We start from the raw sequence: 17,173 nt of genomic DNA on the forward strand, positions 1-17,173 counted from the left end.
TGTGGCCAAAAGTCACGGAGCTGATGGGCAGTGTAATTTATTGTTTTCAAACAGCAGGAAAGTCGAAAATTGATCCAAGCAGACTAGCGGTATAAACCACTTGTGTTGTTTCCGGATGTCGATGCGGAATCGATTACCACTTGACTGCCGAGGAACAGTGCAAAAACGATCGAATTGAAACCAGGAAAGGTGGCAGGGCGGCCGACAAAGAACAATGCGGAAAGTTTCATTGCAGGACACTACATGAATTTGAGAACCAAATATTCTAGACAAGCTTGACAATGAAGAAATTAGCTGGTAATATCTTCTGTATTTAACATTCACAGTGTGTATTCATGGTCATGTGTTAAGTGCCAATTTGGTAGCCTGGCGTCCGGTGTTTTGAAGGTCGCGGATACTCTCACACAAACTTAACGGACTCCAAGATTCCAAGTATTTTTTCCTACATTACAACTTTTGGTGTAATTCTATACTTTTCATTCTAGGCAAATTTCAAAGGTCCCTTTTTAGAGGGTCCTATTGGGTTTTTATATTGCGCAAAATATTCAGAGATGGCATCACTAAATTCCGATGTCATCTTGGGCGAAAGCTTCAGTCTGAAATGTTTGCAGGCGTCAATTCTCTGAATATATTAGAAATTGGTGCAGCTTGAAATTTTAGATATCAGTGTTCCAACTTGGAAGGTGCCATTGGGTTGCTTTTCTCCAAATCCGACATATTATGCCACGTCATAAGGAGAAACCACAACGTTAAAGTGTACTTGAATACAGTAGTTAGTGATTAAGCACGTTTTTTCGCGATACAATCGATCTTGCACAGCGCACAATCGACCGAACTTCAAAGAGTAGACAACACGAAACAATTCCGCTCTATTTCCCGCAGATACAGTGGGAAAGGTGACAGCTGTGCCAGCTTATAGAATGGAAGAACATGTACACTGTACATGTACGTGGTGCAATGTACGGCCTTGTTATAAAAACACCAGCACCGTAAACAATAACTAGTGAGAGTGATGGGCTGGGCACTGTTGTTTGGGGTTGATAGGGTGGAATGTTCCCCAGCTGGTAATTCGAAAAGTCGGTGACACTATTGTACGTGCATGGATGTTTGGGTGCAAATACGGGTGGTTAATTTCACCATGTTGATGCCTCAGGCGAGCCAGCTCCAAATAGCTTGGTTAAGAGTGAAATGAAATCATTACTCAAGTTATACTGTGTATGGGATTTCTTCCCAGAAAAAAATTGTCAAAGACAGTGTTTGGGCAGTGGCGTATCCAGTGGGAGAGGGGGGTGGAGCTGTCCCTCCCCAAGACACACGGGCAATTTTTTTCAGCACTTGAAAGAGCCAAACTTTCGAAACGCTACTTCCACCTTTCCGAGGGACATCTCTTTACATGGATAAAAATGAACATTGGTTTAAAAAAATCCCACTTAGCTCCCCAAACTCAAAACCTGGATACGCCAGTGTCAGAGGATCCGAACATCTGAATATCTGAACAACTTCCAACAGACTCTTTAATCGGCAGGGATTAATGTGTCCCGACAGGTATATTGGAGAGATGGGGGTATAATCATATAACAGTTCAAATGTGCCAGGTGTTTAGAGTTCGAAGCCAGAAGTGGACCAGGAATCGGACAGCACTGGACATACATAGGTTTTCTGTTCTCAAGTTTAAATACATGTATAAAAATTGCATGGTTTCCTTTTTACAGAAACGTCTTTGTTGACAAGACGTCTGTCATGATTGGTATCTCTTTTTGCGATGACGTTGTGACGGCGAATCCTTTGCACGTATTTGTGTTTTTCTATTGCCAAGATTATGGTCTCATTGTATTACAGTACGATGAAAATTTCGAAAAGCCTGTGGGGAATGGGTTGGGGCTGGGAGACATGATTGTGGGTGGAGCACTGGAAACCATCAGACTTTTGGTGGCGCTGTCCGTAGCAGCAATTCAGAGCTGTCTAGAGAGTTGCAACATAGGTGTCTCAATAAGGCCGTTTTCCAATACTTAACTTCTTCTCCGTCTCAGGCGTCGTTCCCAAAACCAATCCCCGATTGTGGGCCTGAAGCGTTTGAATTACATTGCATTACTGTAATTTTTGGCTTTCTCGCATCTTATTTGATGTTCTGTGGCACTATTAGACTGATTACTGCGTTTACAGCTTCAAAGTCAGCTAGTGAAAAAATAGTTGAAGCCTGAGGCAGAGCCGCATTGAGTACTGGAATACGGCCTAAGCCATTTACGAGTTAAATTTGAATAAAACCTGGTATACTGAGTTATCTGATTGCACATAGACATAACAATTTGAATTCCCCAGACTAAAGGCACTGTTGCTATTCCTCGTGATTTGGGTCAAGCTTTTGCTTCGCGACCACCATCTCTGGAATGGACTGGTTCCTTTGTGCCCTTCTTTTCCACTGAGAAGAGTGTATTGTTGCAAGGCGTCTCTTACGTAACTAAGGAAAAGCTTGTCCCGAATCAGAAGGTATAGCAACAGTGGCTTTAGTACGGAGAATTCCAATTGTTATGTTCACGTGAATTTACAGAACTCAGTGTACCAAATTCTATTTAAATTTAACTCGCAAAAGGCTTATTGTTGGAACCAAAGTGGTAATTAACAAAGATCGTATAGCGCCGCGAAGCGGCGCAAGATGGCGAACTTCACCGTGAATGCACGTAAAACGTTGTAATCGCATGGGCGCCATTTAAGCAAGCGATACGCCTGCGCAATGCAAATTAATGCACAGGCGCAGGGCACGCGCACCTAATGAGCCTGCGCCCAAGCATTACCGTAAACTGCGCAGGCGTAACGCTTCCTCAAATGGCGCCCATGGTAATTACGTCTTTTGGGCAGCGCTTTCGGCGCTATACGATCTTTGGTGATTAAGCATCAGTGCACATGGACAAATAGCACACTAAAGCTACATGCTGTACATGAAGAACAGCCATTAAATTTTGGGTTCCAAAGTACAGCTCTGCAACAACTTCGGTGTAAATATCTGAGCACTACATCTGCTCTGATAAGTTTTTTTAAAGAAAAAATTTAAAATTACGAGGGCTTCAGTCAGGATAATCCATTTAGGAGGTTTTTCTTGGCTTGGGAATTTAACCTTCATGATGGGGAATGTAATCCCAGCATTGGTTTACACTTCAAGGGAAACCACAAACACTGAATTGGAAATTGCACTAAATTCGCATAACAGTTAACTTTTTTTTTTCCTGCATAGAAAAGTACATGTTGGAAAATCTTAAACACTCTTAAACAATCACATTATTTTACATGTACATAAATTATGTTACACTTGGCATATCTTGCTTTTAAACAGTGCCGACATGGATTAGTTTCTCTTAGGGAACAACATCAACAAAACATATTCAAATGAAAGGGAGGCAATTATTCTACCAGGGATTTTTTTGTCAATATTTCCTACCTTGTTGTTTCAAATTGTTTTTGATGAATACACAGTATAAAGATGCAAATCATTACTCAAAGGGCCACGGCAACCTTTTGCATGGGATTTTCACGAAGTGTTAGGTAGTTTCATTCAAGCATGTAAAGTTTATCACAAGTAAACACTGCCAATTCCAAACCAAAACTGTCAACTTTAAGATTGCATCTTTGAAGCAAAAATCCTGGCTACTGCACTGTTACTGAACGCCCAGCTAAATCAAAGACTTCCAATCACTAACTTAGATGATGCAAGGGTATTGGCTGCTGGGTCTTAATTATGGCTATAATACAATTCACACCTGTTGCCTCCACTCCTGACATCATTTGGGCAACAGCCAATAAATTCCTCTTCACGGGTGTCCTGATCACGTATCAGTCTCATTTTACACCCTAACATGAGAACATTTGGAGAATGGCTAGCACAGGTCACCAATGGCTACTTCAGGCCACTAATGAATGGCCAGGAATCTCAACATTCTGCAGCTTGTCACTGGCAACAGATTACACACAGATCTCAAAGATGCTTGGTCACTGGTCAGTAGAAGGCCACCACTCTGGCTACTACAGGCCAGTCATGAGTCAAGCCATTTCTGTACGTTTTCATTCAAGGGAATAAGATTACACACAGATCTCAAAGATGCTTGGTCACTGGTCAGTAGAAGGCCACCACTCTGGCTACTACAGGCCAGTCATGAGTCAAGCCATTTCTGTACGTTTTCATTCAAGGGAATAAGATTACACACAGATCTCAAAGATGCTTGGTCAATGGTTAGTAGAAGGCCACCACTCTGGCTACTACAGGCCAGTCATGAGTCAAGCCGTTTCTGTACGTTTTCATTCAAGGGAATAAGATTACACACAGATCTCAACGATGCTTGGGCACTGGTCAGTAGGAGGCCATCACACTGGCTACTACAAGCCAGTGATGAGTCAAGCCGTTTTTGTACGTTTTCATTCAAGGGAATAAGATACGACACAGATCTCAAAGATGCTTGGTCACTGGTCAGTAGAAGGCCATCACACTGGCTACTACAGGCCAGTGATGAGTCCAGTCGTTTCTGCACATTTTCATCCAAGGGAGTAAGATACGACACAGATCTCAAAGATGCTAGGGCACTGGTCAGTAGAGGTCCCTTGTTCTGGCTACTACAGGCCACTAATGAGTGTCCAGCCATTGCTGTAGCTTGTCATTCACTGACCTCAGGTTATATTCCGATCTTGAAGATGCCTGGCCACTGGCCAATAGAGGGCCAATATTCTGGCTGCTGAATTCCTGTACACAAAGACCAAAAAACAGAGAACAGAAGTCATGGTCAAATCAACTGTTTCTTTTGACTGTTGCGAATACTGGACAAAAATCAAATTTACAGCCAAAACAAATGAACGTTAGACAAGGCTTAGATGCCTGGGCATTGGCCAGTGGCCAGGGAATATACTCAACTGGTCATTTTCTTATAAAGAAATAAATGAATGAACATTAAACCAAAAACTGGCATGTTTTCCCCGTAATCATACGATGTCAAGGTCCCTTGAAATTTAGAAAAGATCTGAATTTTTCCTCATGTCTTCTTACAATGCTGAAGAATAATTCTCTCAAAGGTTCTTTCCAATAAAGTAATTGCTTCCCCCCATATGCCTTCCATAAAGCCGATGTGTGGAGCAGACAGCAAGTAACTTACCAGCAGGGCTTCGCCCTTGTCTCCACTCGTAGGTTCTATGTTGTCCTGATGAAATTGCTGTAAGTCACCCAAGAACGTGCTGATCTCCGCCATCTCCTGGCTCTTGTCTCTCTTGTTCATGGCACTGTCCTTTAGCTCTCTGATACGACTGTTGAGTCCTGTGGATTATGAACAGAGGGGAAAAACATCACTTTCCTCATCCTTACTTCGTCATGCAGTGTAAAACTAAACTTCCGAGAAAACGGTGCTGTAGAAATAAAGTACATTTCGCAAATGCATATATCTTAAACAGCAATAAAATGTCCAAAATTGTGCTGTCAGTTCCTTAATTTGACTGCAATTAAGGATTACCTATTAACGTAAAACTCCTTCCTTTATGAAGACTCAGACACTAGGGAAATGGTATTGGTAATCCACATGCTCTGGCCATTACACATGCCAGATGTTACATTTGTGTACAGCTTGGTGTCTTGTCTTCCACTTGTCTCTTCATAAGAATAAAAAACTCAGGCGGGTCAAGTTTTGCCCTGCATTGCTTCACGTAATCTCTGAGGAGAACACATTTGTCCCTTCATCATTCATGAAACTGTAAAATGCATTTTAGTTGAGTTGTCCTGAGGATATTATTGCGATCTGGCGGACACATATAGATTTTGTCAAAATGATTTCATCAAGATGTCGGCAACAGATGGTTTAGTTGACTTGTTAAAACAAAACAAAAATTGAAAAGTGATGATTTTTGGCCAAATTTGTCTCTTCATGAAAATGATGACAAATTTTATGAGTTTGGGATGTACAAGATCACCTTCAAGTAATGTATGTTGAAAATCATTGTTTTGTTGGAGAAGTACTTGTCTGTTGCTGCATCACCGTTAAGTACGATATTCTCTTCTGTCTCCTACGACAGACAGAGCATACTGTCCAAAATGTTGAGTACCCTCCAATTCTTTTCAGAATTACACATACTCAAAAAAGAGACGGCCTTGTATGGTGCTACCGAAAACCTCTTTACCTAACTTGCCATCACAATGAAAAGCTTCAAAGCTCATCTAGGGTATTTTTGTTCTGAAACATCGAGTACTTTGAAGATTTGATATAACTCAGAGAAGACTTTAAAGATTTGATATAACTCAGAGAAGATATTGAAGTCTTGGCCCGTCATATGAGAGTAACAATCCCCAAATTTTGCTCACACTGATAATGCAAACTCTGGCTAAGAATTAGAGGCAGTACCCCCAACAAATGTGCTAAGAAAAAATATATGCTGACAAAAAATATATGCTAACAAAAAATATATACTAACAAAAAATATATGCTAACAAAAAATATATGCTAACAAAAAAATATATGCTAACAAAAAATATATGCTAACAAAAAAAAATGCTAACCAAAAATTATGCTGACACCTCTTCTAGTCATAAACCTCTTTCTCTCCTCTTAAAAAAGTGTTTGGAAAAGTGAAACCTAAATAATGCGTATCAGGGACAGAACAATCAAAGCATTCATAAAAGGTCTATTTTAGCATCAAAAAACTCATTTACTCTCCAAGAGCTCAAAAGGATTTGAACCCCTCAAAATTCCTGAATCAGTGCATGACAAATACAGATGCATAAACCTCAGCCGACAAGGATAGTTCTGATGGGAGTACTCGCTGTTCACAGCACTGACTTTCCGTTCCCTCACCTTGCATTCTCCTGCTGCAGTAACAACAGTCTCCTCCGTTGTTTTCTCATGGTTGCCGTCATGCGGGTCAAGCCGCTCTTCAAGACTTTGTACTCCTGACCTAGGTCAATCTGAGGAGGCACAGGAGAAGAAGGACGAATCTCTTGGTTGAAAGTTTTGAAGGAGCTTGAGAAAAACCCTGCCCGGCACAACAATATGCAACAGTTGTGTGAATAGGACCCTGTTGTGTTGGGCAGCTAGGTACATGAGGCAGATACTAGTCCCATTGAACTACATGCATATCACTGTTCAATCCTGAGCAGGCCGGTAGCTTCATCTCCCAAGACATTTTAGCCTTGAAGATGTTGACCTCATCTTGTTACACTGAGTAGGCTTCTCACTTTGACAACGGATGTAAGGGTTTCAGCTCTCAGTCAAACTAATAACACCACATGGTGAATACTTACAAACTCCTAAAAAAGTTGTATCCGCCAAAAAAAGCAGGAAGATCCAAATACATGTGTCAAGCTGGAAAATGTGCCAATTGGGACTCTGTACATGTATGTTGTTGCATTTTGCAGGATTTCCAGCTAAAATACCAATGGAGTTGGATTAAGAATAGAACAACTGTTATCACCTTTCCAAGGAATAGTAAAATAAGACATTTCTCAAATCATCTTTGCTGTCAAAAGTCCTATGCAGTCATTTTTGTAAAGATGAGCAAAACGTCACAAGGTATTTTGAGTGGAATTCAGAAAAATAAAAAAAATCTGCATGGGATTTGGTGTCTACATACGGGATTCATGTTTATGTACTGGTCACTGGGAGTTGGACTTGAAAAAATTCTGTAAATATTATTCCTGATGCTTTCAGATTTTTGTAGAAGTTTTATTCCTGATTACATGCGAGGAATCTGGTTTCCACCAACCTTGTTAGTCAGTTCCTTCTTCATAAGGTAGAAGAACTTGGTCAATGCCCGCTTCTGGGATGCAGACTCCAATTTCTGTCTGAAAGAAAAAACAAATCAGGATTCATTTTTTGTCCACACTGGCTGAGATTTTTCGAGTCGTCATTGTGGAATGTCAGTCAGACAGGCCCTCTGAGATAAGTTTCTAGAACCTTATATACTGTTTAGGAGTATAAACAAAAAAGTTTTAAAAGTAAAAACGGTTCAAGAACCAACTACTTGAAATGTGCGCTTAACTTCGGTTAAAATCTGAAATTTATCTACTTTACCACATTTAAAGAAAAAGCAACTGTAAGTTTTAATTCACAATCTGACACCATTCGCAGCAAGAACAAAAAGTCTGAAGAGGTCTTTACCAATCATTTTCTTGTTGGTGTTTGTCTTGTACAGTTACAAGTACCCAGAACCAAAGAATAACAGGCTATTTTAATCACAGGTGACAAAGTGATATGTAACCTCTTGTACGTCAATGCAGTTTTTCTAACACCCCAACTCAACTTTACTTTGGGTAGCAACTCAATAGTTCTGATTCTTTTCTGACATGGGCATTACACACAACCGTATCTTTCAAACCACCCAAAGCAGCTCAGGCAGAGATACTTATAAGGTAGACGGAACTTAACACGAAGACTAACTTGTAATCAACTATCACGTCTTCCAGCGTACTCAACACCATATCTAAATCAGTTACATCAGTTGCTAGGCGACGGCGACCATTACCAGCCCAAAGACGCACTTTTGCTGTGAACAAAAAAAGAATGCTATAATACATTAACTGAATTACTATCTTGACTCTCCTGGTTTTTCATTTATCACAGTAAATAGTACTGGAACCTCTGCCATGGTGAAAACGAAAAGCTGAGAAATGTGTGAAATTCAAAACTTTGTACAATTTGGCCACAGTGCAACCAGGCAGCGTAAATTGTTTTTCCTAGGAAGGTTAGGCGTAATCATAATAAAATGGGCGTATCTTAACCGTTGCGCATGCGTTTTCCATCTAGGAAGGTTGGGGACAATATTCATAACAGGGGACAAGTGTAAAACAACACAAGATTGCCTTTCTGGCTGACTTGAATGGTAGCTCTGAGTATTTTACTTAGAACCACAGAGAGAGTTCTCTTCTTGGTGGGGAATTAGCAGGTTGGAGAATGATTTTATAATAGTTTCTAACTCTCCCCTAACCTGATCGAACTTGCAGTTAACCACGCCCGTATATGATAATTACCCCTAACTTTCCTAGGAAAAAAATAACGCGACCAGGCAGTCATTGTTTGTAAGACTTAGCCGTGCTGCAATCGGTTTCTTTTAATACAAACCTTCAAAAGGCACTTTTCTGTGTCACTTATTTCTCATGTTTATTTCACTGTTTCAAAGGGTATTTTGTGCCCTTTTTGTTTTATGCAAATGAGCATATTTCCATATTCATGACCAAAAGCATGATGTCATCTCAGGAAGAGCCCCAATGATGCATTGGTCTGGAAACAAAAAGTTCTGCATTTTTGTAGCAGATTCACTATTGTTTATGAGCACAGTAATAAGAGAGCAGCAATCCCTTTCTCAGAAATATTTTCAGTAAGTATTTTCTGGGTTCACAACTGGAAAAGAAAAACCTGTGCAATGAACCATGTCTTCCCTGGATGACAGCACAGCAACAGCGCCCTCAGTTGTCTAGAAAAGCATGCATACTTTTAAAAGTGTTTAAAAGTGCAAGTTTTAATGCATGTAATCATAGAGGAATGAAAACACGTTTTCATACTTTAAAGAAGAGTACAAAGAATTAGAAAATTTGTGTCTATGAGAAATTCATTGCAGCTACACTTTAATAAAATACCTTTCTTGGCCCCCGGCGCTATTATCGACTGTTGTCTGTCGCCCTCTGGTGGTGGGGACAGCTTACGTCTTCTGGAAGTTACGTGTCTGGCAACTGGGCCACTCTTTGGTGTTTTTGCAATGATGCTCTGACACAAAAAAGAAAAGAAAGACAAAAAGGAATACACTTTGAAACTGTCATTACTTCACTTTTTGATGGTGCGAAGTGAACAGCAGGCCCAAAGTTTGGCAGAAAGTTGGAAATTAAACTGAAATTAACAACAGGAAATTGAAATTCTTCTCCAATGTATGTTGAAATAACAGTTTCTATAAACTGCCTTACATGTGAAAACATCTCAAAGCAGCTTACATGAAAACATCAAATTGTTAACTTCAAATTTCTAAACACATGGAAATAGGTGGGTTATCCTGAGCAACCTACCATTGATTTTTCACCTGGTGTGGTGAATTGACTGTGGTCTACTCTCCATTGGACACTTGGCATGTCTGAAGGTCTCTGACCTAAATTCTGAATGGACAGGGCTGGGCTGGAACTGACCGGCTGCGAAAGGGTGGAACTGGCTGTCGGGCTGTCCATCACTAACGGATTGGCTGCGATAACCGGTCTCTCCTGAGAAGCAAGTTCAGAGGTGACTGTCGGTCTTGAGCCATCGGTGATGGGACTGGAGTGACTGGTGGGTGGGCCCATCTGAGCAGATGTAGTCAGGGAGCTGTCCTCATCCAGAGACATCTGTGAAGCACCCTCGCTTGACGGGCCCGGATCCCCCGAAGCCGGGGTAGAAGTCGCTGATGGACCAGTGGGTTCAGAGAGGGTGGCCCTGCCCACTGTGGATGATTGCATCATGCTCTCTCCTGATTGGGCAGTTGCATGACCTCCAGCAGAGGTGGAAGCCAAACCATGACGAGTTGTGCGATGCGAGGATGGTGCTATCAGAGACAGGGTCAAATAAGGGTGCAAAAGAATTGAATAATGGACTGATGTAAGGCTTAACGGAAATTGTGTTGTACTGAAAAGTTAACTTGCATTTATTAAAAGCATATTCAAGAATATTCAAGTTTGACAGCAGCTGTAAAAACAGCAATATAACTCCACAGTCCGCATTTTGTCAAAGAGCAAATTCATTTCTCTGCCCAAATCAATTTCTGCATATATGATCACCACACTATGCTTACAGCACATGCACACACCACGCTTCTCTCTAGGTGCAGAATCTTGAATTACTGAGCCAAAATTCTTTGGAACAGCTACGGCAGACTGTTTGCTGCAGTTAACAAAGAATTTTAAGACAAAGCAGTGAATTTGAGGTCTCGGGCTGGATCTTGGCAAATTTGGTACAGTGTACTTTATGGAGTTAATCTCAAAAAATGAGAAGTGCAAGTCTCACGTCTTTTCTGGGTGGAGCCAGAGCGAGTCCTGGAGGAGGGACTGGCTATGATGATGGGACCTGGACTCACTCTAGGTCTACCAGACGTAGACAAGGAAGCAGCCTGACTGCTAACTTGGGGAGATGGTGAGATGGTGACAGAACTACGGGCAGGGCTGGCTGAATCCTCCGACTGAGGGAGATAAACACATAAATGATCAAACCTTTGAACAAATTATTTACATTTCTACATCACATTTTTTCTAATAATTAAGAGTGGGAATTTATGTTTGAATATGAAAAACATGTGGAAAACTTTCCCATACCGTTTAAATGTTTCAACGTCCGACCCTTAGCATGGTGTCATTGAAAACTTTAAAACAACAAACTGTATATGATGTCAATAGTTGACATAAAGTTCAGGTGATGAATTCATGGTATTCCTTGGATATAACCGAGCAGTAAAGTGTTTTCAGATCAGATCAAAAATCAGATCACATTTTACAGGCAATGTTTACAATAAAAATGAATGCCAGATTGCATCGATTAAAACGTCAAACATCTCAAAGGGGCGGTTCTGTTTAAACGTTTGGGAAAATCTGTAAACAGATTTGGAACTTTTTTTGTTTAAACGTTTAAACGTGTTAACATCCAACCCTTACTAATAATGTCCAAGTTCATCCTATCACAAAATCTCTCTAAGAATGGAATTTTATTCACTCTTTGATAAAATTGGGCCTTGCTCAGCACATTAACTAACTTGGCAGGAATTTACACACTAATAAAAAATTACCAAACTACCACTCACAAGCATTATACATTATACTTAGCACGGCACAACGAAACAAGTTGCTGCCAAAATGAGCACTTAGCTAGTCTGCCGACTGGAACCGTGTTCTGCTAAGGAAATATTTTCAGTGCCTAACGTCCATGACGGTATAGTTGCCAGGTCCCTAATTTCGCCACTTACTGTGAAAAACAATCAGACTTGACAATAGGTAGCGAAATAAGGAACCTGGCGACTATACAGTCAGAGATGTTAGTAAATTTCTCTGCTTAGGCCAAGTCCGTATCGAATGTACTTGGTTGTGGTTTGAAATGACACATGAGTCTATGTTTGTGGCTATAGGCTAGCCACTTCCAATAGAGTCATGTGGAATTTTCAGCTGCAGCCAAGTAAGGGGTAGAATCTACATTTTATTTGATAAATGTTTAGAAGAACTTTCCCATACTTTTTAAATGTTTAAACAACACATTACAGAGGCTCACCATTGCGTACATGTACCTCAGTGTTTACGTATGTATATAGTTCATCAACAATGCACATGATCAGCCTAATGTATAAATGTAGATCGATGTAAGGGGCAATTCAATATAAGCAAGTCTTCTAGTTTGAATTTTCAAATTTTCCCTGAAAACTGTAGGTGGATGAGGAAAGGAAACAATCCCTATGCAATTAGGAGGAACGCATGGACATTTACTCAGGTCCAACGCCAGATCACGTCAATTTGTGTCAAACCTGGAAAAAGGAGGTTCTTCAAAATGTTTCGGAAAATATGTGAATATTAACTGAATATTTCTTCATTTAAATGTTTGAACCTCACACCCTTACAGCCAAGTAATTTGGACAAAACCGTAGTGTCTCCATCTGGTTAGCCCCTATGGAAGTACCTTGTCGGCTGGCTGGCTATGGACCGATGCTAACGGTGACTGTCTCACATCCCAATCTCGGACAAATGTGAATGCTCGTAAGGTGGTTTGCCTCTTCCTGTGCAACAAAAAAGCAACAAGTTCAAATAAAAGCATGCCCCAGACCCATCAACCAGGGCACTATACTCATCCTTTTTCAATCTTCCGATTTGAAGGGGAAATTAATCTTTTCTTCCCAAATGTGAGTACTTTCTCATCATTATTGGAATCTCTGATTCTCACTTGATCCTTAGCTGGGTGCCTTAGACAGTTTAACCCCTTGACAACGGGAATTTCTTTCTGAAAGCCGACTCCAAGAATTCCAGCCTCGCTTGGCCATGAAGGCCACCTGCCAAACCACAAATTCTCAGTTTGTGGCCCTGCGTGCTCTGCACACTTTGAATTACACGGTGAAAAGGCTGATTGTAAGGTGGCATGCGGCTCTACTCACACTTCCACATTCCCGTTGCCTCTTTTCAAAGTGGGAACTATTGTGAAGCTGGTGATTATGATGCAAATTCGGCTTTTCATTTCTGGGCTACACACAAAGGCCAATCACCATATATACAAGAGCCAGGGTCTGCCTTCTTTCACCGTGTTTGTTCGAGCGTGGGCCGAGAATAACAGCTGAAAAGCGGGTTGACGATCTCAATTTTTACGGCGGCTCTAGCCGCGTTCCAGCGTGAAGGGGTTAAAGACCATGGGGGGAGGGATTTGATTCGGGGTAGGAACTATTTTGAGTGCAATGAATTAATGGAAGCTAAAGCTTATGGAAGGTACTTGGACCCTTCTATCATCCAACCATGTCAAACTGTTTAAAAAGGCGATTTCAGGGTCCCAAGTTACACGGACATGTCAGACCATGGTCAGACTAGTTCTCAGCCATGTTAGTGGGGCTCATTACCATTAGCACCCTGTTCCTATAATAAGGAAACAAAGTACACTTTCTCGACCTAACTAACATTTTGACCTTACGGAACCATTACTCAATCCTGATAGGCCTAGTTTAGGTAAATTTTGACAATATTCAAGAGAGAAAACTTCAAATTTCTAACCCGAGTTTTGTGATCCCATGGGATTTTTACAATGACAGGCCATAATCAGGAGGCATCATAGAAATATTTCTATAAATTCCAAATTTGGGAGTGATAGTTTCCAGTTCGTGGTATTTCTTTCACAAAAAGCCCCAAATTGCAGGCCTATTTTGGCTAATAGAAGCAGGCGGCTACAGCTACATTCAGAAAAGAGTGCTTAGTTTTAGTAAAACTTTTACTGCTATTTTGGGGGTATCTTCATTCAAAGGTGCATAAGAATTTTCATGGCTAACCCCCAAGAAATTGAAACGAAAAGTGATCTTCTGGCAATAATCTTGAATTTCCAGGGAAAAAACGGAAGCCAACCTCTTCACAAGATAGTTAACAGGTGGAGCTATTTTGGTCCAATTATGCACTGTTTACTATGGGCGCATATTTGGTGTAGTGCAACCATCAAAACAAACCTACATCCAGGTCAAGGAGCCAGACTACATTCGCTTATTTATCATTCACCATGTTCACAGCTAGTTCTTCAGGGCGGTCATGTACGCTACCAAAAATTCTATCAAAACTTTCCCTCAAAACCAAAAGCCCTGTTCTCTTTTCTTTCTGATACGACAGAGGAAATCACCAACAACTTGTTTAGATAAGTTATTTCGAAAAAGTAGAATTTGTTTCCTTATAAAGCTATAGGCCGAGTAAGTCTGTAGAGTGACAGGAACAGGGTGCTAATGAACTAGGCCTAGCCTAGTACAGTTCAGTATTGCCCCACTAGTGGATAAATCGGGAGTGATCCGAGCCACACTAGCGGGGCTAAGTTCAGCAGCATTGTTAGCATGTTAGGCCTAGCAATCAACTCACGCCAGTCGTCTTCTGGATGGAAACCGCGACCTCTCAGGGACAATTGTGGTAACTTTTCCCTGTCTGGAACCAACACTTTCTTGACTACTCTGGGAAGCCATTTTCAACATAAATCCTTGGCTTAAAATTCTACTCAACCTTAGTTCATAGTTGTATGCATTACACAGGCGTGAAGTAATGTGCGCGCGAAGCGATTCCAGGAATACACCTCTTGAGGGCGCTATTTAAAATGCCATTTGAGTGTGAAGCGCAGTCTTGAAGCTTTTGCGTGGTTGTTATGTAGTGAACATATTTAAGCCCATTGAAAACGGTGTAATGTCTACAAAGTTCAGGGCTAAGAAAAAATCAAAACCGAAGTTCTTCAAACAAAATAAAATTATTGTCTTGTGCCTAATCTTTCCATCCTTTAAATGTTTAGTGGGTTAGCCGATTAGAGTTTTTATTATTCAAACAACACAAACTCAGTCCCCGGAAAGTGATAACTCCAAACCTGCACGCAGACATTTTAAATGCCATCTCTCTCAGGCACTTAAACTCATTTTTCATCCATAATTTTTTATCAACTCTGAAATCGAATAGAAGCCCCCAAACCAAGAAATGATCCTGGCCCACATGTTTACAATACCAGATGTTTTCCACCAATTTCCCCTTTGAAAAGAAACTGTGGCGGCACTTTTCATGCACTGAGCTTGGCAAAAATCATCACTTGAAAAAGTGGTCTGCTTCCTGCAGACCACAAAATTAGATGTCACAGACATCAATGACAAATTATCACAAGTCAGGTGATAAAGACGCACATCCAATTAAAGCTGATCTCTCAATCTCTTTTCAGTTCTTGCTGGGTTAACTGATGAATTTTGAAGATGTTTTCATTTCAAGATGATCCCGCCTAAAAAATAGTCTTAAAGCCCATCGCCATTTTTAAGACTGATACCTACACTACTCCATTGCAAAATAAAGCCATGTGGAAGGCTCTGATTTTTTCAAACCTCTCAGAAATACAAGCTGCTAGTCTCTTTTGGTGGCTTCCATCCGTCTGTTTTACACATACTCCTGTCCACGGACCGCACAGGCAATTCGTAGGGTCTATTTTACTGGCCTCTAAAACCTGACGCGCGTCCGAAACGGCACGAACGTCTTCGTCCACATTACTCTTACAAAAGCAACATCCAAAGCCGTGAGTCAAAGAATACTCGATAAAAATACATGTGACAGTCTATGGTTCAGTTGGTCCCAAGGAAAGAAATACAAAATACATTGACACCGGTACACACGAGTTTCAGGGTTGGATTAAAAAGGTATCATTTCTTTTCAAGTAATCTTTGTTTTGTAGTTCTAGAAGTAATAAAAAATACTGATTGAAATAAACCCCGGTGTAATGAAAGTTTCACTTATGATAATTTTGTGTCAGTGTTTGAAAGTACTCTGACTTTTGAATTTTCAGCTCTTAAATACCTCGGATTGGTCCCTTGTCGGCTAGTAGCAAGCGGTAGCCGTTAATGATAAAAATCTTGGTCCTTTCTTCCCCTAAGGGTTGAAGGGTCGATTCGGGCTCAAGTAAGGACGTCTTATCATACCTTGGAGTTGCTTCTCCGTGATCTTTACTTCAACTGCTCCCATTAGTTCCACCATCTCGAAAATTATTGACATTATCGGGCCCAAATCCTACAAACCGTGACTTCCAAGCGCCAAGGAAAGCAGGAGAAAAAAACACCCCCTTGGGCAAGTCTCGACAGACTCCTTGAGACCAGCGCCTCAGGCCGGTCGATAGGACGGGGCGTATTATCTGGCAATCTCCGCCGAGATGTCTTCAACCGGAGACGGTGCTGATTTCATAATTAATCGTTAATTCATCTCAAAACAGCCCCCAAGTCCGTCTCCCGGTGCCGGCGTATATGTGCAGTGGCCCGTGTCAGCTAGGGCTGACCGTATGCCGTTTGAAGGGGCATTTCGTCGATGACGTGATCTAGTTCTTGAAGAGGATGGACGGAAACCCCTTTCCGTGACGGAAGGCGAAATGGCGCCGGTGGGGGTGGACCGGCAAAGGAACCAAGTCAAGATTGGACCGCAGGTTTTCGATATTTGTGGCACTTCTCAGCAGCAAATATTGCTGAGCAAAATAAAGGGCTTGGCGGACTCAACCATAAGTGAAGTCCATTCATTACAAATTAGTTGGCAATTCGTTTTTGTGCCCGATTTGGGTGACAGTAACCAGAGATAAACATGGAACTAGTTCACATTCGATGACATTTTAAAGAATTTCAAATAGGGTCAATCACGCCAGTCGATTTACCTCTGTGCTAGGCCCAGTAAAACACGTACTCTTCAAAGAGCAATACGAACAAAATACCAAAGTGGGTTTTATATAGCAACAAAGTCAGCTGCCGAGATTCCAAAATCAACCTTATTCCAAGTACACCTACACGGTGTACCACGCACTGCTAAAAATGTTGCTGCTCCTTTAATTCTCTGTTAGAATTGAGACAGGACTGTCAAGTTAAGAGCAGCAAGCAGATCCTTCTCACTAATAATCGTAACGCAATGATGTCTGAGTTAGATGAAAGTTGGGTTATTCGGAGATCGGATTAATATTAAAATGGGCAGTGTCGATCCTGTTATCATTTCAACGTTCTT

At 41.1% G+C, this 17,173-nt stretch overlaps 1 protein-coding gene across 1 annotated transcript; it reads right to left on the reverse strand.

The window, feature by feature from the left end:
• Positions 1 to 3,189: 3,189 nt before the first annotated feature.
• LOC147795938 (uncharacterized) lies at positions 3,190 to 14,745 on the reverse strand. Its single transcript, XM_087130058.1, has 10 exons — positions 14,540 to 14,745; positions 12,627 to 12,723; positions 10,977 to 11,148; positions 10,013 to 10,518; positions 9,593 to 9,719; positions 8,397 to 8,502; positions 7,723 to 7,801; positions 6,816 to 6,925; positions 5,133 to 5,289; positions 3,190 to 4,726 (listed from the first exon to the last, which is right to left on the reverse strand). Exons 1-10 carry the CDS (start codon positions 14,647 to 14,649, stop codon positions 4,610 to 4,612), a joined length of 1,581 nt encoding a protein of 526 aa, XP_086986184.1. The 5' UTR covers positions 14,650 to 14,745; the 3' UTR covers positions 3,190 to 4,609.
• Between the last annotated feature and the right edge of the window lie 2,428 nt (positions 14,746 to 17,173).

This window comes from Acanthaster planci, linkage group LG19 (assembly GCF_054643075.1).
Source record: "Acanthaster planci isolate LZ-2023a linkage group LG19, COTS_SCS, whole genome shotgun sequence".
Lineage (NCBI taxonomy): Eukaryota > Metazoa > Echinodermata > Asteroidea > Valvatida > Acanthasteridae > Acanthaster > Acanthaster planci.